Source organism: Sander lucioperca, chromosome 21 (assembly GCF_008315115.2).
Source record: "Sander lucioperca isolate FBNREF2018 chromosome 21, SLUC_FBN_1.2, whole genome shotgun sequence".
Taxonomy (NCBI): Eukaryota; Metazoa; Chordata; class Actinopteri; order Perciformes; family Percidae; genus Sander; species Sander lucioperca.
Genome location: NC_050193.1, coordinates 1,918,684 through 1,939,866, shown reverse-complemented (window position 1 = coordinate 1,939,866; position 21,183 = coordinate 1,918,684). Strand labels below are relative to the sequence as shown.

Below are 21,183 nucleotides of genomic sequence, written 5' to 3'. Positions count from 1 at the left end.
AGATTACAACACTGTAGCTTAAGTTATGGGAAACTAATACAATTTGAGAGATTTGTACATGCAATTTATGCAGTTTTAATTAGGATAGTGTTAATGATACTAAGGTACCCAGACAGCAAGCCAACATTGAATAAATATTGATTTTCAATCTGAATCATCTTTATGGTTGATATTGAAATTTCAATGCAAAATAAATGTTGAATCACCATTACCATATCGATGAAACCTGACGTTATTAATGTTGATGGCAACAACATTGGAACAACATTGATCTATTGTTATCTTTATGATTGATTAAGCATTGATGTTTTGGTTTACCGGGTGATATTGCCAATGTGTTGAAAAGTCATTGATTTAGAGTTGACCGGGAAACGACCTGTTGTTGGAAAGCCATCGACATATAGTTGACTGGGAAATATGATTTAAAATGCGTCGATACATAGTTGACCGGTAAATATGATTGAAAATCCATTTTCGTTTGGATTTTTGGTTGACCGGGAGATCATCGGGTGGTAGACCAACGTACTGCGCGGACACAGATCATTTCTGGACCTGGGACCCATACGATCAGGTAAGGTTGCTTATGTAATGTTCAATATGAATGAATTGTACTGTTACGCTACAACTGTTACTCGTTAACATGATGTTTAGTGTAGTAATACCCACGTAGTGCTGCAGTCATACATTTTGTTAAATGTCAAAATCTGCCAACGTTAATGTAACTTCGGCTATCGTGGTTCGCTTCCAACAGGTTACAATAAGTTAGCAAAACCTCCGAGTCCAGTCAATTTTTGTGATAGCTAGCTCGAAAATACATGTCTGTACCATTATACATTAGGGGAGAATGTCGTGAAATCTATTAACATAGCACCGCTATTTTACAATTTCTGATATTGATACAAATGCCAACGTTTGTGCTAACTAAATTAAATTTCAATGATATCCAAAATGAACCCAGATGGACTGCAGTAAATGCATACTGTAGTAAGTGGCTGACATATGCATGGCAACGGCTTTCTGTGTTGCTATCTTGCTAGGCCGTCTGAAACAAGTTCGTAGTTTAGCCTAGCCTACTTAGTTAGACAGCCGAAGGCAGCAGGCAGCTAGCCTGGTTGTGTCTGGGGAACGTTCATTCATTCATTCCCAGCTCATTTCCAAAGGGGCGTCACCAACGGACGCCACTCCTCTGGGCGCAATTGGATAGTGCTTCAACCAATCAGACTAACGATCCGGGTGACGTAGCAGCCGGAAGTTCGTCAGGGTTTTCCTTTCTTTAACTGTATGGGGTTTCCCCATGGGTTTCCCAGGCTAGCCATGAGGCTAGCAGGCAGCCCGTGTGTGTGTTGCATGGATGTATTAAGAGAACGGTGTGTTGCTGTTACGAGTGTCAGGAGGTTGCATTGGTATTCTAATCATTCTAAAAACAAAGTCAGCTAATTTAATATTCAGAGTTTACAACGTTGTTATTGGTGATTAATGTTAATAAACTAAAGAGAGATACTTGACATATATTATTTATTTATTTAAATGTATATTTTCAACAATATTATTGTTATAGGTTAATGCGCCCACATGACTCCACCATACACTATTATTAGATTATAGTGGAACATGGCATGCTTTTATTATCTTAAAGCTGTACAAACAAATATACCAACAATATACAAACAACAAGCAGCAGAGTTTACACATAGCCTACAGTAGGCCATACCAGTCCAAAGTTTGGACATAACTCATGAGTTTTTCATTATTTTTACTGTTTTGACTACTAACATACCTGCCTTTCCCTACTCCATTCTAACACAATCTAAAATGAAGACTAAGACAAGAAAAAAATACACAATCCTATGTGTGTTATTTCAGGACCATCAGTTTTTCTTCCACAATGTAAAAACAGTCCAAAGTGTCCAAACTTTTAACTGGTATTGTAAATTAAATCATGTAACACATACAAATATAACAAACTGTATAGATATCTTAATACATACATAATGTACATAAAAAAGTACTACTGGTTCCGTTCAGACAGTATAGCACAGACACCCGGAGGCGCCATGTGACAGAAAATTAGTGATGTGATAGGCCTATAGGGTACCTTGTACTTAAATGTAGTAAACAGAGTCAATTATTCCTGGATGAAAATTGTTCGGTCTTTAGAAAGACCTCTGCAAAAGAACATGTTATCATGTGCTTTGTGGGGAAATAATCAGGGCAGTGGTTGATTCTGAATTAAATTGCTGTTTACCGACACTGTGATTTACTTTTTGTCCTTTTTTCAGATCTTTAATCCACATCATTTATCAAGTAAGAAAGTCTTTAGTATAATAAGCCTAATCTGAGAATCTTTTTAATATCTGTTTCTGAATCTGCACACCACTGCAATGTATGTCAATGCTTGAGGCCACAGAGTCAGAGATACTACAGCAGTTTGAGGAGACCTTTAATAATACAAATATGCAAGGCAACACTGACACAGCATTGGAACACGTAGAGTGCCCAAGGGAAGTAGTAGATCCAACTGTTTCAACCTCTAGCCACTCAGTTGTAGAGGAGCTACCAGTTATAGGGAACTATGAGCCTAGTTCAGAATTCAGTGAGACCCATGAGTCAATAGACACAGCTAATTATGTTGATTCAGATGATGTTGATTCCGATGATACTGAAACTCCTACTACGGAGTTTTTGATGACGAGTCTGAGATTTTGGGCCTCTACATTTTCAGTCTCTCAAGTGGCACTAACTGCACTTTTGAGCATTTTGCGTGTTTCATCCAGAATTGCCTAAAGATGCTCAGACAGTTCTGAGGACGCAAGGTAAAATAATAACTAGGAAGATGGAGGGTGGGGAATACTATCACTTTGGCCTAGCCAATGGGTTGATGTCGAGGCTTAAATCTTTGACTCTACCTGCCAACTTGAACACACTTAAGTTGCAGTTCAATATAGATGGATTACCACTATTCAGAAGCAGTAGACTTCACTTCTGGCCAATTCTTTCTATGGTAAATGTGGAAATGTTGGCCTGTTCTGTGGCCTTAGCAAGCCTAAAAGTGCAGCTGAATTATTGGGCCCATTTATTAAGGACCTTAATGACATTTTGAAGAGAGTTATAATTTATAAAGGGCAGCAGCTAATGGCAAAAGTGTGCTCATTCATTTGCGATGCCCCTGCACGAGCCTTTATTAAAAACACAAAGGGTCACAATGCTTACTCTAGTTGTGATAAATGCTTTCAAGTGGGTGAATGGCAGGGCAAAATGACCTTTCCTGATGTCAATGCTAAATTAAGAACTGACACAGACTTTGCCTCCATGATTGATGAGGACCACAACTTGAGTTGAACGCCGTCTCCCCTAGTTGGTGTTGTGAAAATGGTGACAATGTTCCCATTAGACTACATGCATTTATGTTGTCTTGGGGTAACCAGGAAGCTTCTGTATATTTGGATAAGGGGAAAATGTCTTGCAACTAGGTTGGGCAGTAAAACAATTGGGAAGATTTCTGTGAAGTTGAAGGCACTGACACCTTACACTCCAACAGAGCTCAGTCGCAAACCCAGAGAACTCTCAGAACTTGATAGGTGGAAAGCAACTGAACTCCGGTATTTTATGCTATACGCTGGCCATGTTTAACAACTTTATGTTGTTTTCTGTTGCTATGCATCTCCTTTTATCTCCTGGGACATCAGAGAAAATGGTGGACTGTGCTCACAAAATGCTAATTTCATTTGTGAGTCACTTTGGGCAGCTATATAGCAGAACTGAAATAACTTACAATGTCCGCCAGCTGACACACCTGGCAGCAGAATATCATCTCTATGGTCCCTTAGATAACATTGCTGCATTTCCTTATGAGAACTATTTGGCCCAACTAAAACATTTACTGCACAAACCTCATTTGCCTTCACAGCAAATAGTTAAAAGGCTTTCTGAAAGAGACCCTCAGACATCCCAAATCAACAAAGGCCACAAATTCATGCGCCTCCATCATGATGGCCCATTGGTGTCTCATATAGAACATGGGGAGCAGTAGTCATATGTCCAATATGTCCAATACCCCTTTGAATCAGCCAACATTGACTGTTACAAAGTGTGGGACTTAAGCAACAGTGTTGGTGTTGTAAAGCTCCACATAATAAAAAACAATATATACTTTTCCCCGATAAAAAAGAGTTCATTGCCATTCCCCTCATACATACAAAGTATATCATTTTCGGAAAATCAGTTCATAAAATCAGTTCATGTGTTAATAACCAACCATTATATTTACCATAAACAAATAGCAGTGGTGCCTTGTGCAGTTCAACAGTGGTGGAACAGAAGTTGTGCCACACATATGGCTTCAGGGGGAGAAGGTTTTCTGGCCTCCATACCCTCCAAAAGAGTCGTGCAAGGTTTGTGCTGCCATCAGGAGGAGGAATGAACCAACAGGAGAATGGCAGACTTATGAGCCTGTCAGGGTCCTCATAAGCCGAGGTGGGTATTTTTAAATCTGGTGGACATTTTATCATAGCCCTTTGTATCAGTATTTCATAACAACTTTGTGTCTGCAGATACCTTTGAGGAAGCAGAGAGGTGCCTGGAAAGGTATTTAAAGCAGCAATGCGACACTACCGACATCCAATCAGAGTAGGAGTGCCAACAGACTCTGATAAGGAGGAAGAAGTAATAATGAATTTTCAAATTCATAGTGCAAAGTTGCTGAATTGTATGTGCACATGGCCATCATCAGAAATATATTTGTTTGCTGTAACATTGGAATAGTTTTGAAATTTTGAATATCACAGTAACTGCAGATGAACAAATGTAAATAATGCAGTGTATTTATAGTTTGTCCATGTTCACTTCTAGACCAAATCCAATCTACAACAACTTGGATGACTCTGATGGAGATGGCCAACCTCGCAGTAAATATCCCCAAGCTCCCAAAATTTTGTTCCCAGGTATAGGTGTTACGGTTGTATGTGTTCCCTGTGCTGTTTGTCCATTCTCCTCCCAATCTCTACCTTTTGTTTGCCCCTAAAGGGCTGCCTAAGGGTGGGGTGTAACATAGGCCACAGTGTGGTGTGTGTAACAAAGTAAGCAGAGAAGCTAATTCAGCTTAATAACCTGTAACATCTTTTATACCCCCCCCCCCGCAACTCTTTTTGTCATACACACCAACAGCCTCCAGCTAAGTTTTGCACTAAACCCAATATTTCTTATTCCTGTCAATAGATGTAACCTTACAGAAGCTGCTCACCACTGTCACGGAGTTGACAGTGGTGAGCAGTGACAGTCAATCAAAGAGCGATCACACCTGAAACATGTGATTCAGAGACGAGAGTGACGTGATCCTGGGCGTGGTCCTATGGTGACGTCGTTCTTCTAGCTGAAGGGCATGAGGGGAAAACATGGGCAACGGTAGCGCTCAAATTAAATTAGACTAGTGTAGGACTTGAGTGTGAGGCGTTTGTGAGGGAAGGATACTAGCTATTGCCACACACACACACACACACACACACACTTTTTTTCTACCTGGCCTTATCAAGTTTATATCCTTACAGAAGCTTTTGGCTCCCAATGATCGTAAAAACAGAATAATCGAGAAAAACAATTATTTAGCTCATTACATTTTGCAAGTAAACTCTTATTTCCTCTTGTGTTCTGAATGAAAAAATAAAGTTTAAATAGGAAAAGTATTAAGGCAAATTTCACAGTTGTATGTGTTTTTTGTTTTTTTTACTGTTGATTTATTTAACTTTTTCCATTGTTTTATAAGTTCAATAATTGCAAGATCTTTCCAGAAGTCAACGAGTAAACGTGTTAAATTACCGTGAATTCAATATTGACAGAAATAATCGTGATTATATTCTTTTCCATAATCGAGCAGCCCTACTGCTCTGCCAAATTTTGTTAAACTGTTTAACAAATCTGTTAATCTGTGTTTAATCTCATCCCACACAAGGATGCAAACAAATATCACACTTTAATACTTTAATCTCAGTTAAATTCAGATTTGAAAATTGACAAACCTACATAGAGCAACATTACATCATCTTTTGAAAAATACCTTTTTAAAATTGTTTATTGTTTAAACTGAAATAGTTACACTTTTTTATTTTGATAGGTGGCCCGCTTCACAATTATTGGGGGGACCACCCTGGAGATCAGGGTTCGGCACATGCTGGCATACAGCATGACCAACGAGCTAGCCTCAGGCCTAAACTGGGCTGGCAAGAAAAATAAGGATGTGACCAAACAGAAGCGGTCCTTTAAAGAAATGTCCCTCTGCAAATGCATGTTTGGTAAGTCATTCTGCTTAAGTATGAATGCAGTGCTTTCAGTAAACATTATGCCCTCAATCGATTCTCTGCCCCAAAAGTAGTGCAGGGCGATATGGAGAAAATCAAATATTACGATATTTTTGACAAAATACCACAATATCGATACCGCAATGATATAGTGTTGACTATTGGTGCTTTCACAAAATATTTACATTATATTTTTGATAAATAATCATCAATAATGTGGATATAATGACTAAGTGGTTAAAGGCAAATAATAGAACAGTTACAACAGTCTGATAAGTTCAGAAAACGACATCACTTTACTGTCTATGTGCGACTGGTGTATACATGTCAAGGTGCAACTAATGGTAGCACAACTCGACGACGACAAGTAGCCCAGTTTGACAGAACACCGGTGTGCGTTGGCCTTTAAATGAAAAAGGGAATGAGTGAAGCCTACCCCTAGGCCAATTCGCTTTTCCGTAGTTCGCCTGTGGAAGCTAAGAAAGGGCTAACCTGAGGCCGAATCACATCTGGCAGGTGGAAGTCTACCTCAGCTAGGCTATTTCTCTAAATTGTGTAACACTGGATAGACACATTGTAAAACTGGATAGACACAGATAGATACAGAAACATTTAAAATATGTTTATCTCTCTGGTGAGAAGGGAGAAGCACTCCACTCAAACTGGAGCCTTATGTCATAAAACTGGTAACCTAGCCTACGTGTTTGTCAAATAATTCCATCCTAAGCTAGGCTATTTGACAGACTTTTCCAAATTGATGTTAAAAACGGCTACATTCGCCTATTAGGCTATTAGACGTGCAACGTTGCATTTATTCTGATAGACTTACTAGTTAATGTTTCCAGATGCGAAGTTTGTGGTGGTGTCCCTTCTGCCACAAATTACCTCAGTGACGCTTCAGATCAAAGTGGAAAAATATCGGAGCACCATCCAGCACACATATTTGACAGTCAAGCTAGCGCCAATCAAAGAGCGATCACACCTGAAACATGTGATTCAGAGACGAGAGTGACGTGATCCTGGGCGTGGTCCTATGGTGACGTCGTAGCTGAAGGGCATGAGGGGAAAACATGGGCAACGGTAGCGCTCAAATTAAATTAGACTAGTGTAGGACTTGAGTGTGAGGCGTTTGTGAGGGAAGGATACTAGCTATTGCCACACACACACACACACACACACACACACACACACTTTTTTTCTTTTTAGATGCCTTGACTCAATGGCTGAGTATGGCAAATGCCTATGAATTTTCTGAAGCTGTGCAGAAGTGGCTGCGCTACGCCCCAGACCGGGCGGGGGGAGCTGGACGACCGACCCTGGAGATATAGCACATTAAAAGAAAAAAAGAAAGAAAAAAAAAACAATAAAAACAATTGTTTCATTTTTTTTTTAAATGCGTGGGGTGTCATTTGTGCTAGAAAGTCTAGGCAGAAAGCTCTGCCATAGTTTCTATATTTTGCTCATAGCCCATCCTGGCTGTCGATAAGCAGGATTATAATAGCCTAATACTGTTTTAATATATTAATTTATAATTTTTTAGATTAAACCTGTGGTATAGGCTACTAAAATACCATTGAAGTTTCGTTGATATGCTGGGATTTCAACATTGTTTCAATATCCACTGTAATCGAAATACCATTGAAATTCTGTTGATCTCTAGGTATGATTTAAACGTTGTTTCAGTTATAATAGAGGGTGTAACATGATGAAGAATAAACATCAGAGTTCGATGTTGATTCAATGACTTTGACAGCAGGATGTTGATTTAACATTGTTTCAATGACTATTTGCTATCTGGGTAGGTTCCATAAAACTTGAATTAGAATTTTTTGTATAAAGGTTAACTATTAATATAAATGTACTTTTGATACCTGAAAGGGATATTGAATCACATTGACTCTTCAGATCCCAGAGACTTCTAGGGTTTAGAGATTCCCAGTTCAGTTGGCTGGGTGGCGAGCTACAGGATGGAGACTCTGAACTTAGACGGGTTGCCCTGGATTCCTTCTTCATGGTGGTAGGACAAACAGAAACCAAACTCATATGGGCCCCAACGTTGAACATCTCTGAACTCTTGTCATCAAGGAACAATTGAGCTCATAGAACTGAAAAGGGTTTCTGTTATGTGTGCACTTTATTATTTTAGTTGTTATTTTTCATACCTGTGTTTATCTGTATGTATGCCATGTCTCTGTGTATATTAATACACTTCTCGAATGTACCTAGTTAATAATGGTAAAATGTGTTATAAGGGAAGGACAGAACAGACCCAAATGCAAAATTCAAACAACAAAAAGTTTATTAAACAAAGTGGGGAAGGAGGTAAGGGGAGGAGGACACCAGGAGCGGAGACATGTGGACTAGGGAAGGTTGGCGAGGGACTCAAGAGCCAAACCTAGGAGGGCGAGGGACTCCAGGGTACAAGCTAGGAGGGTGAGGGAAGACAGAGGAAAGGATGGTGAGGGAGCTTGCTGGGATAGGATGGCGAGGGAGCGTACTGGTAAGCTGAAAAGTGACTATCGCGCCATCAGTGACCACAATGGCCGGAGTGGTTCAAACCAAAAAACCTGGAAGTGGTTTGACCAAATGGACACAATTTACGGGCAAAGACCGGCGAGCAATGGGAGGGAGTGTGGACTCGTTGTTGGAGTCCATGGTGGAGGATGGTAAGTGTTTTTATCTGTAGGCACACTCTACTTGAAAGTTTTGTTGCAGTTAGCTGGCTATTGTTAAGCTCACTTCTAACAACCATGTATTTTAGGCTACTCGTAAACTTGTGTAAAAACATTAGCAGATAACAATAAGCTAGCTAATGCTATCACTGCTAGCTCTAACTAGCTGCTAGTGCTAACATTATTTCCCTATGAACTTGAGATGAAAACGTTTGTAATACACAGTAAGCAAGCAGAGAGTTCAGACCTGGAGTGAGGCTCGGAGAACAGGACACTGGCCCAGAGACATCTGCCTGCTGTGATTGGTCGACTGGCTGGATGGCCCAGAAGCGTCAGCAAGTTGTGATTGGTCGTCTGTCTGTTTCACATCCTGAATATGCAAACTCTCTGCTTCTGGGGGGAAAGTCAAAGTCGGCAAATCTGCCAAATTCTGCTTTGAGTGTCGCATAATTACAGTAAAAAAAAGAAGAGAAAGGTTCCCTTCTTTTTGGTTTGGCACACAACTAGGTCGGCCAAAACTTGCGAGGGGCCGGGTTTGACTGGACTGAGTCTGGAAATGTTCATTTCAACAGTGTCTCCTGAATTTGTCAAACTGAAGCAAACAGCGAACAGACTGTAAATATTCAGACTAATTTCTGTTGGAGAAACTGGTTACATGGATCTGATGTTTAAACTTTTTTCTCTCTCTTTCTGTTTCATTAGCAGAGAGCAACTGTTTTGCCGTTGCTGATTGTGAAAAGCTGGAGTTACAAAGCTCCCAGATGGCAGCTGATACCAGCTGTAGATATTAATGTGTGAGTCCCAGAGAGGAGGCAGGAGAGGCTGTTGGCCTTTAATCGGTTTGCTCATTGAGCTCAAACAAGAGTCAAGATAAACAAATAAAGAGTTCAAAGTCTCACTGTATTTCTCTTAATTAGACTGAATGATTTCAGTAAACTGTCTGGCTGCAAAGTCAATGATTAATCAAACTTTATTCTTGATTTAGCAACGTGTCCATGAAACTTTGACATTCAGATTTCTATGTTTGTGCTGACTTGAGTTGCCATGAAGTTGCAGGAGTAATATGCCTCTGGTCACACCTCAAAATCAGAAATAGATTTGTCCGATATTAATACTACTAATGTTATATCCAAGTCATAATTACGATTACTTATATCCAAGGAAATGCGTGAATGCAATTTAACGATCTAGGGCGTCGAACAGCTTTTGAATGCGCTGTATAAATGTCCAAAGGATGCTTCTTAAACCAGAATAACATGTTATGATTACATAATTTAATCCCCCTTCAAGTTAGCGGAGCGCTGAACCAGAAGTAGCCGGCTCGTCTGGCAGAGGTCTTTAGGGTTCCTGCTCTATGGGCCACACGGTGAGGAAGCACCGCCAATCATCCGGGTCATTTTTGGCTCCATGATGGCTTCATGCTCCACTGAGCAACCTTCACAGGAATGAATGAAATGAAGGGGCTCTGCCTCCAGCGCTGTATCCAGCTCTGATTATACATCCATGAACTCAACCCACCTTTAGAGGACATGGTGTTATAGTGTCGGCGTACACAACCAACTCTGTGATCATCCAACTGTTTAATGACGTGAACAAGTCGTACACATGGGAGTGGAACCATCCATCCCATTTGACATAAACACATCAGTTCACTGACATGTTCACTAAAACAGACCAAACCTCTGGTGAATGGGTGAAACACAGCACTTTCACCCATTCACCGATATTTTGTAAATCCACCCACGAACCTTCCCCAACACTAACTAAGTGGTTTTACACTGCATTTTGAAAAATGACGCCAAATTAGTCCTGGACCAACACACAATAGACTTGGACGGCGTTACTGGTAACACCCACTAAAACCTCATTTCTGTTTATGCCGTGTGGGAAAACAAACCATTAGAATGAATAAGTGTAGACCTTGTTAGCGGTTAATCTTTACTCTTTGTCATATTTACGATTGTTTTTTCGTTTGGTACAATGCCAAAAAGTTGCTTAGGGGCGTTCTAATAATTCAAAAAATCGTGATTGTAAGTTTTATATACTGCAGAATAGACAGACGGAGCTGGTGTTAATACCACTAACGTTGCTGCTACAGTCCAAACTGTAACAGTTACATGGAGTTTATTCATTTAACAAGACATACTAATATTTAATATCATAGCTTTAATGAACGTAGGATAACAACAGACTGTTTAATGACCCGGGGATAACGTTACTGATAATACAGTTATATTAAATCATCTAAGATTAGCTAACAGTTAACGTTAGCTGTCTCTTACCTGGAGACTCAATCAGGTAGCTAATGTTTCCCGACAAAATATGTGGAGTAACGACACCTCTGGCCGCTCCGTTGGGTCGTTTGTCCCATCACAAATAATGTACGGACAATCTGACCCAACACGGCTCAGTTTCTTTTTTATGTATCTTGCTCTGTCAAGCGTTAAAAGTGCTTTTGTGTATCCATAGAGTTAACGCTATGTTATCCGGGGAATGAATTGTGCCACGCCACCAGCTATGACGAGTCACCGACGAAGTGTATCTTTGTGTATCTCTATTGGAAAAGCAAATATTAAAACATGTCTCTAAAAAAAGATTTGCACTTTAATTTTTAATGGAAACAAAAACAAAATGTGTATATATTAGGGCTGTCAAAATGAACATGAAAACAATTTAACACAAATTGCTTTAAACGGCACGATTTTTTTCATGCGTGATTAACACGCGCAGGTTTTGTTATTTCGGTCTCGGGGCTGCTCTGTAGTTTGTGAACTCAGGAAGCGATGAAAAGCCAGAAAAAAAGTGATCATCATGCAGTGATGACAGTTAAGTTTAGGCACCAAAACGAACAAAGGGTTAGGGGGTTAGGATTAGGTTTAGGGTTAAAACACAATGCCCAGGATGGGCGCTGTGAGGGACACGGGCACAAGAGGACCACTGGTGGTGATTAAAACAATTTAAAACCTCCTTAAAAAACCACGGTTGGTTATATAAAAGCTGTTTAAAAGAAGGCCAGATATTAAAGGCAGGTTAACAATCTAAATCTATCTCCACATAAAAAAGAGGGAACTAAAAACAAAAACAACAACAAAAAAGTCTTGAATACTTACTGAATTACTTTCCCTTGAGGTTAAAAAGTACACATACCATTAAAAATTAGTAATAAGTGCTAGGTTTAAAAGTGCTTAAAAAGTAAAAGTGCCACACAATAAATAACCATAAATAATTTAAAATACATCATAGAATAAAACCACACACATGGTCCTGCATAAAACCAATGGCATGTGGATTATCATGTTAAAATCTTGAGGCAAGTAATTCAGTGTGTAATAATAATAATAATAATAATAATAATAATAAACATTAAGAATAGAGAAAAAAAAACAATACAATTATTAAAATATAGATAAGATAGAATTTTTTTTATAAAGGACAACCAAGGCATCTTTAAAATATTTATTAAAATAAAACATAAAAAAAATATTAGGTGGGACCCCCTCTGCACGTGGATTAAACCTCTTTCAGCTCTACCAACTATGCTCCCGGGCGTCTGTGCTATTTCATTTTCAGATTATTTTGCATTGATATTAAAGTTTATAAATAAGTGTTTTGGCAAGGCTGGTCGAGTGACTATCCATCATACAGGAAGGGGGATTTAATTATTGCATGTTGTGTTGTTTTGTTGTCCATGATCAAAAAACATCCCCCCTCTGTTTTCTTCACAAACTGAACCCTGACAAAGTCCATAACCACCGGCTGTTAATCTGCGGGATGAGTCATAAAAACAAACATTCTGATTAACAGTGGATGGGTTGTGGGTGAAATCAAGTATAATCAGTGAGGAAAATATAACTGAACAGAGCTGTCGTTTCTATACTACAAATCTACTTTATTTTATGTTTTATGTCCGTATAGGAGTTGTGTTAAGTTACTGCTGATAAAACCCAACATTTCCTGATTTGGCTGCTTCATAGTAAAATCATTGAAATAACAAAATAACAGAACTGCACTCAGCCACTTTTCTCAGCACTGTGGACATTTGGCAAGCGAGACTAGGCTAATAAATAACAAAAGGGATATCATACATATTGGTAAATTCGGGAAAGTTTTTTGAAACTAAAAATACCATTTTATAGGTACAAGTCCCAGAGACAGCCGGGACAGGCAGCACAGGGACACAAACAGCCAGGCCTGTTTACTGAGCCCTTCAGTAGCATCTGAGGGAATGTTTTTTTGCACCCATGGATCATCCTATTCACGTTTTACAGTCTAGCACACAATATAAGATCACAAAAGGGACACTTTCACAGTGTGGGCTGACTAACACACTATGAGATACTGCCAGACAGAATTTTTGTTGTTGTGAACTTCAAAGTCATTAGGTGGTATTTGAAAGAACTGTATTCAGTGAAAATATGAAAGTATAAGGTATCAGCTTTTAGTAACCTTATAAAATACAAATACAGTGTTGAAGTAAAAAATAAATAAATAATGAATAATATAGGATGTCTGGGGAGAAAAGAAGGAAACAAATGATTTATACAATTTGGAGCTTTTCCGCAGGTTAGAGTTGAACCGGAGTACCAGCGATACTGGTAGCCTATAATGGTATCCTACACTGGTACCCTATATTGGTACCCTATACTTGGTTCTAACTGCTGCTGAACTTTAGTCCTGTAGGGTTACATTACAGCTTGGTTCTAACTGCTGCTGAACATTAGTCCTGTAGGGTTACATTACAGCTTGGTTCTGGTTTAATACTGGACCAGTTTCACAGATTGTTGTTCCATCAGACACTCAGACACAGAAACATGGGAACATGGAGTCCAGGTTAAAGAAAAACTCTTGTCACATCTTGTTTCTTGTCACATTATCTCCATCTGGTGGTCGGATCAAGAACAACAGAGTTACACTGAGCTGGAACAGACTGCAGCAACTTAACAGTTATAATGTTACTTTAGTAACTTTAATTATTCATATATTTAATTATTTTCAGGACCTTCAAGCTTTTAATGAATCAAAATAAATAACTTAGTTGATGTTAAAACTGAAATAAAGTTTAATAGTAGTAGTAGTTTAATAGTGATTTTAAAGCCACATTAGAGAACTTTTCCCGCTTCGGTCCCCGTACAGGTTGGAAGCGGAATTGTCCATTACTGTACCAGTATTCCTAAAGAAAAATATGCAAAGCACTCTCCCAAACATTAATGTCTTATTATTACACAGATTAAAGCCATCAGACCTTCCTACTTTGTCAAAGGCATGACCTTTCCTACTCTGCGTCTGATTGGCTAGCACTCGTTGCCTTCGTTGGTTGGGTTGGTTAGGTATATATATATATATATATATATATATATATATATATATATATATATATATATATATATAAGGGCTGTAAATCGATTAAAACATTTAATCTAATTAATTACATACTCTGTGATTAATTAATCTAAATTAATCGTACACATAATTAACAGTGCCTGAACCGATACTTTTTAAGAAAGTAAAAAAAGAAAAGAAAAAAAAAGGGTACTAAACAACAGTTGGTGACATTAAAGAACGGCTTGTTTATTGCTAAGGCCATATGGTCAAAATTAAATGATTTAATAATAATGTAATAACAATAACTTATTTCACTAGTAAATTGCTGTTGAACGACAAAAACAACCACCAGATAGGAAATGGACATTTACAATAACTTCAAATGCACCACGAGGCTGTAGTTTACCAGTTTCATTGGGTGCTCGGTATCGGCGCCTATGTGTGAGTCACTCAACATCCTCTGATCTTAACTATTAGTCAAAATAATTCATAATTTCTGCTTTTTTAACTCAAAAATTAGGTATAATGTCATTTAAATTAGGTTTATTCACCATGAATTTAAAAATAAAACGTTGAAAAAAGTGACAAAAACGTTTTAAAAAGTGTCAAAAGCATAAAAAAGAGCCAAAAATTTAAATTCACTTTTGACCTGGATGGACAAAAAGTTAATGGTCAATGGGAATACAACACGAGGGTTAAGCCATTTCCTGTTTAGAGTCAGCTTTTTCTAAAAACATAATATTGCCCATCTTTCAAACATTTGTATTATTTAACTTCTCAATGACATTTATACCAAATCAACCCATTCTCACGTTGTCAACTATTCCTACTACTTCACCTACTTCTTACACATTCAAGCCAGCAATCCAGTGTAGCATCAGCCTTTGAACATACAGCATTCACACTCTAGTTTTATTGTGTCCCGTCAACTTTAAACTCCAATTCATTTTCTCTATAAGGATTTTGATTATTAGCCACAATGTCTAAACCATCCGAGGTGGACTGACCACGAGCTGTGAGGTTGTGAAACAGAGTTTCTGCGCCTGTAGAAGACACAAGTCCGTATGAAATCAACTGTTTCCAGTTTCCAAAATGTGAGGATTTTTCTGCATTAAGTACTTTTATACTTTAACTACATTTTCCTGATGATACTTACAGACTTTTACTGAAGTAACATTTTCACTTTTACAGTGTGGCGGTGGTACTTTTACTTAAGTAAAGGATTTTAATACTTCTGCCACCGCTGCCAGAACGGTTCAAAAAGTGGGCGGTCACTGTTGAGCTCTATTGTATTTTAATTATAAATGAATACCAAATGCTTATGGAAGTCGATCATATTTTATCCCTACATCATTTTACCTTCAAAGATCATTATCTAAAAACTCTCAATAAAGCAAGAGACAACAAAACAAAGATTTTTCTGACTCCTTTATATGAGATGCAACAGCTGTAATCAAGCAAACACAAAGTGATGATCCATCAGATGGTTGGGTTGATAATCTTTCCCAAGAAGAGGATGTTCTCCGTGTTACGTTCAGTGATGATGACCAAGAATGGACGATTGAACTTCAACACAGGGACATCGGCCGCGAGGGCAGACGTCCGTTTTGTGCTGATGCCTGTGGCGGCGGCAGCGGTGGCTCCGGCCTCGTCCACGTCCAGCGTAGCTTCGTGCACAACCTGCGGTGCAACGGAGGCAAAGTGAGACGACAGACGAATGGAATATGTGTGAATTAACATAAAACAAATGCTCTGTTTACTTACTTTTGAGACTGCCAGTCCTTGCTCCTCTGAAATGCCTCTCAAATTTGCACGACCAAACATGTCTGTCATTCCCATTTCACAGCACATCGTTGAGGTTGTAGGAAGTCTTGATGGAGAACTTTGGAATATATACATAATGTCTCCTAAAACATTGGGGGGGCGGGGAGACAAACATTCAGTGAATCTGACTAGGGCATGAGTTTTATTTGGCTATGAGGGCCTTAAACAATGATATGATGTTTTAATCACTGACAGACTCAGATTATAGTATTATATAAGTGTCTGACAACATTATGAAAGGATCCCTACAGAGATAGACCTTTTAGTTAAAGAGTAAGATCCTTTTAGTGTAACATGAAACAGCCCCAAAATCACCATCACCAAACCCACCAGACTCCATGTAAATAATCAGGACTTTTATCATCGTAAAACACACTTCATTCACAGTGGACAGAAACTAAATCAAACTACCTAAAGCCGTCTTGGTTCATCTTCCCACTGTTCCAACAATCACCCTTAATTCACCCATTTACATGTGGAGATATGCTGGCTCTATACACGCTAAAAGTCCTGATTATTTACATGGAGTCTGGTGTAGTTTGGTGATGGTGATTTCAGGGCTGTTTCATGTTAAACTAAAAGGATCTTACTCTTTAACTAAAAGGTCTCTGATCCTTTCCTCCTGGGTGAAAAAAACCCTGACTTAGTTAAGTTCAAGAAAGATGTTGGTTTGTGTTAAAATCAGACGTTACTATAAATCATCACCTTAAACCACAAACTCCGTCACTCACTGAAACTACTAAGCACTGTACTGTAATAACTTTATGACCTTCTTCAAAACAAAAATCGAATCTATTCAATCTACCTCTAATAAATAGGCTGGCAATGTCCAGCCCGGTCTCATGGCAGTTCGTGTAAATGTGACGTTATTGTAATCTATTGATTCGTGTTCACGGGGACGTTTTTCTCGTTTTTTACGTGGTGGCCAGCATGAACAAGTGAAGTAATGTATTTCAATGGGAGGCATATTTCGTGGCCATAGCACGAAAATGGTAGGGAGTAGTATAAAAAGCCGAAAATCCACGTAGGGAGGTTGGTCGGGGTGGTGGATAGGTCAAACTACACAGGACTTTCACCCCGACGAGTGGGGATCGTGTCCCGCGTGTGGCGCTTTGTTTCCCGGGGATCGCGTGGCGTTTTGTCCCGTGTGTTATTGTGGCGCGTCCCCCATCCCCCGCGGCCGTCGCCCGGTGTGTAAGGCGCCCTTTCCCCGTCGGGTTTCTCCTAAACCCAACCTCCGTCATCCCGTTATTGTGGCGCGTCCCCAGCAGGCTGCCTCCCGGCTTATGGAGCGTCATTTTCGGCCGTTTCCCAGCCGTCTCTCGGCGTCCTTTCCCCGAGAAAATAACGTGACATTTACACGTAAAAAACGAGGAAAACGTCCCCGTGAACATGAATCAATAGATTAAAAATAACGTGACATTTACACAAACTGCCGTGAGACTGTGTTGCTATGTTCCATCTGCCCTGAAAACCGCCATAATCACACTACTTCTCAAAAAACCCACTTATGATCCGAAGTTTTAAGCAGATGCACAAAAAAGCCACATCATTACAAAGAATAATCAACTACAGACAAATACTATTAAATTAAACTCTTGTTTCCTTTTCTTTACAGACGGGACATGAACTCTGGTCTCAAGGGGGGAAATTCTGTGTTTGATTGACCCATCCACACCTCCAACCTGCCTCCTTACCAGGACATATGGCACTCAGATTCGGCCTAATATTGGGCTTTTTGACGGGGTTGGGTTTCTGCCGAACCTTAGAATTTTTTTCCACCGCACCGAACCCTACTCGGCTGCTGCTTGTTAGCTAACGTTAGCTTTCTAATTTCACCCAGCCAACATGCCTTCTGTAGTGGAATGGCTTCGAATGACAACCAAAAATGCTTGTCCTTTACTGTGACCATTTACTGTTCAATATGTTGTAGTTTTACACACAAGAAAGTGAACAACTTAAGCTTGACGGACATGTTTTGCATCTAGCGTCTCACGTTTATCTCCGAAAGCTAGCAAGAGTACACAACAGACAACTTCCGTGTAGGCTACTTCAAAATAAAAGCATTTCCTGTGACGGTTCGCAGTAAAACTAAATTACTGTTAAACAAATAAGGTTGTGTATCTTTTCACATGTTGGCTGTAAATCAAGTACTGTAAATAATGTCAATAGTGAGTTTTAATCACACTATAATTGACCATTTCCTTTAGACTTTTTTAAACAAAACAACATGCATTTCTTATTTAAGTGCTTTAAACAAACATTTCACAACATGCCTTCATCATACACTGGTTAGCCAAAATTTGCCAAACAAAATTGTCACATTCACTTTCCTACGATGTGAAAAGAGCGTGTGAATTCAACATTAAGTTGTTACATTTAACTATTTTAGAGGCTGTGGACGTGGTTTACTTCTTTAATGTGTTTACTGTGTTAATGGACTGAGGATGGGAGGAGGATTTGGTATTTGGATTTGGCAGAATCTTAACTAGTGGATTCAGTATTCGGCCGAACACCAACAATCGGGATTCGGTGCATCCCTACTAAAGAAAGAAAGAAAGAAAGAAAGAAAGAAAGAAAGAAAGAAAGCATGGTGGCTCAGTGGTTAGCACTTCTGCCTCACAGCAAGAAGGGTCTGGGTTCGAATCCAGGTTGTTCCAGGCCTTTCTGTGTGGACTTTGCATATCCTCCCTGTGTTTGTGTGGGTTTCTGGTTTCTTCTCACCATAAGGACATGCATGCTAGGTAATTAGGACAGAATTGAAAATTAACTTAAAAACAGACATGCACACACGGAGAGAGAGAATTTAACCTCAAAATATGTATGGACCTTCTTACTTTTGTAGTAGATGTAGCTGATGAGATACATGACTGTGTTTGGATCCAGGTCTTTCACCAGCTTGTCAATCTTCCCGTTAGTCTTCCCCTCCACGTACTTATTGATGGTATCAGCACTTTCTCTGGCTTGGCTGAAGTCCACATTGAACCCATCTGCGAAGTACGACTGCTTCAGGGTCTGCAGGAACTCCGGCTTTGGCTTGAAGCGGTTGTCCACGAACACAGTGGTCCCTTTGCTGGCGTCCTCCTGAGATGTGTCGTTGGCCGTCTGGAGGAACGTCTGGAAGGCCTGGTCCACATCTGTCTGCATCAGGAGGGAACTGTTGAAACCCAGACCACTGAAAAGCTGACGGTGCGTCTCCCCCTGCGCTCAAATGAACAACACAGCCATGGCAGCCGACACACTAGCCGGGGAGAAGAAGATATTCTTATATTATATTATATTATATGTGAAACACATGAAAACAATCCGTCTTTCTAACAGCTTACCTTCTCGTTGTTGAAGCGCAGACAGAAGCACAGACTGGACAAAGAGAGATGTTCCTTTTTATAAGTACATAGTACAGTTATAACTGTACTATGGCTTTGTTTATTCTCATATCTCAAACTCTTATTTGCTCGGCCCCTGCATACGTTGTGTGTAATCATGTTTTAACTCAGTAACTCACATCAAACTCAGGCTGCAGCAGATAAACACACAAGCCATGAACCGTTTGACCAATTTACTGTAACCCTACAGGACAAATGTTCAGCGTCAGCTTTCCTCTATTTGAAGGCTGCCCGGATTTCAACCTTTTGTAACTGCACACAGCTTGACAACTTCCTGGAAAGCTGTTTTCTTAGTCTGCAGGCTACTGTACAGTGTTCACAGTAAATAATAAGACTCAACGTACAGTGAAGTTCGAGTTCACAGCAGCAGCAGGACTGAATCCTGCAAAATGTGTGAGAATGTGTGTGTGTGTGTGTGTGTGTGTGTGTGTGTGTGTGTAAGTGTGTGGTTGTGTGTGTCAAAAACTTGACTGCAGACACACATTAAAAATATGCAGGGCAGTTGTCCACAGCTTAATACCTGACTAGCAGTGTTGGGAGTAACGCGTTACACTACTTTTTTCGGGTAAAAAGTAGTGTAACGCGCTACTACTGAAAATTTGGTAACGAAACGTAGTTCCTTTTTCAATTCGGCGGAACGTTACTTTTCCCAGGGACAGATTTGACAGCGATACTGCCTTCTCACAAGCTCCACACGGGACGTGACAGGCTGGTAGCAGAGTAATCATGGCAAGCGAGAAGCAGCCAAAGCTAACTTTTGAGAATGTTTTAAGCTTCGTGGCTTTTGGCTAGACGGCGCTCTGAGCCAGGCAGACACAAAGCTGACAACCTCACAGATGGATGCGGTGGAGATGGTCTCATACATACACGCAGCGGACCGCTGTCCACGGACTTGTGTCGGTTGAACAGATACGCAAAGTCTTCCAGAAAAGAGGCTGCATGTGTCTATAACAATGCACGGACCATCGTGGCTGTGCGACCAGTACAAGTCGATACAGACATTACATAGTATACACTAACACCGGGTAACACCGATGACCTGCTGATGTGCATTCAACCCGCGATGGACTCGTTCATAATGAATCAGCCGTCACTCTGTGAGGAGAGAATCCAGTCTGCAGTGGAGTTCAGACACTTCACTGATAAACCACAGATTGGCTTTATGGTCAAAGATAGTTTTTGTATAATTAATTTCAGTCTCTGCCAGAGACGCCTGCTTTTAAAAGTAACGTAAAAGTAACGAGTAAAGTAAAAAGTTACTTTCCATAGGGGGTAACTAATTAAAGTAACAGATTACTTTTTTTAAGAAGTAACGAGTAACGAGCAAACACTACTTTTTAAAAGTAACTTCCCCAACACTGCTGACTAGATATGTGTATGATCATCTTGCAACACCAGGGCTGGAACTCCGAACCCTTGACGCCGTCGGCAGGTTCTGATCTCAGGGACAAGTTACCTGGGTGATGTCATCGCAACACCTAGTAGACAAGAAGCAACACCTACTGTAGTAGACAAGGAGCAACACCTAGTAGACAAGGAGCAGGACTTTAAAGAAGTTACCTGGGTGATGTCATCACAACACCTAGTAGACAAGGAGAAGGACTTTAAAGAAGTTACCTGGGTGATGTCATCACAACACCTAGTAGACAAGGAGCAGGACTTTAAAGCTGCTGTAAAAAAAATATTTCT

General features: G+C 39.8%; 2 protein-coding genes across 3 annotated transcripts in view; one reads left to right on the top strand and one right to left on the bottom strand.

The window, feature by feature from the left end:
- Positions 1 to 21,183, top strand: part of LOC116062299 (cephalotoxin-like protein) — a 1,100,540-nt gene that overhangs the window by 788,027 nt on the left and 291,330 nt on the right. The window lies entirely within an intron of this gene.
- On the bottom strand, positions 15,754 to 19,324 carry LOC116061934 (hibernation-specific plasma protein HP-55-like). The gene is given in 4 exon segments (XM_031316307.2): positions 15,754 to 15,964; positions 16,049 to 16,127; positions 16,129 to 16,220; positions 18,902 to 19,324. Coding segments are annotated over 4 exon segments (726 nt in total). The 5' UTR covers positions 19,256 to 19,324; the 3' UTR covers positions 15,754 to 15,763.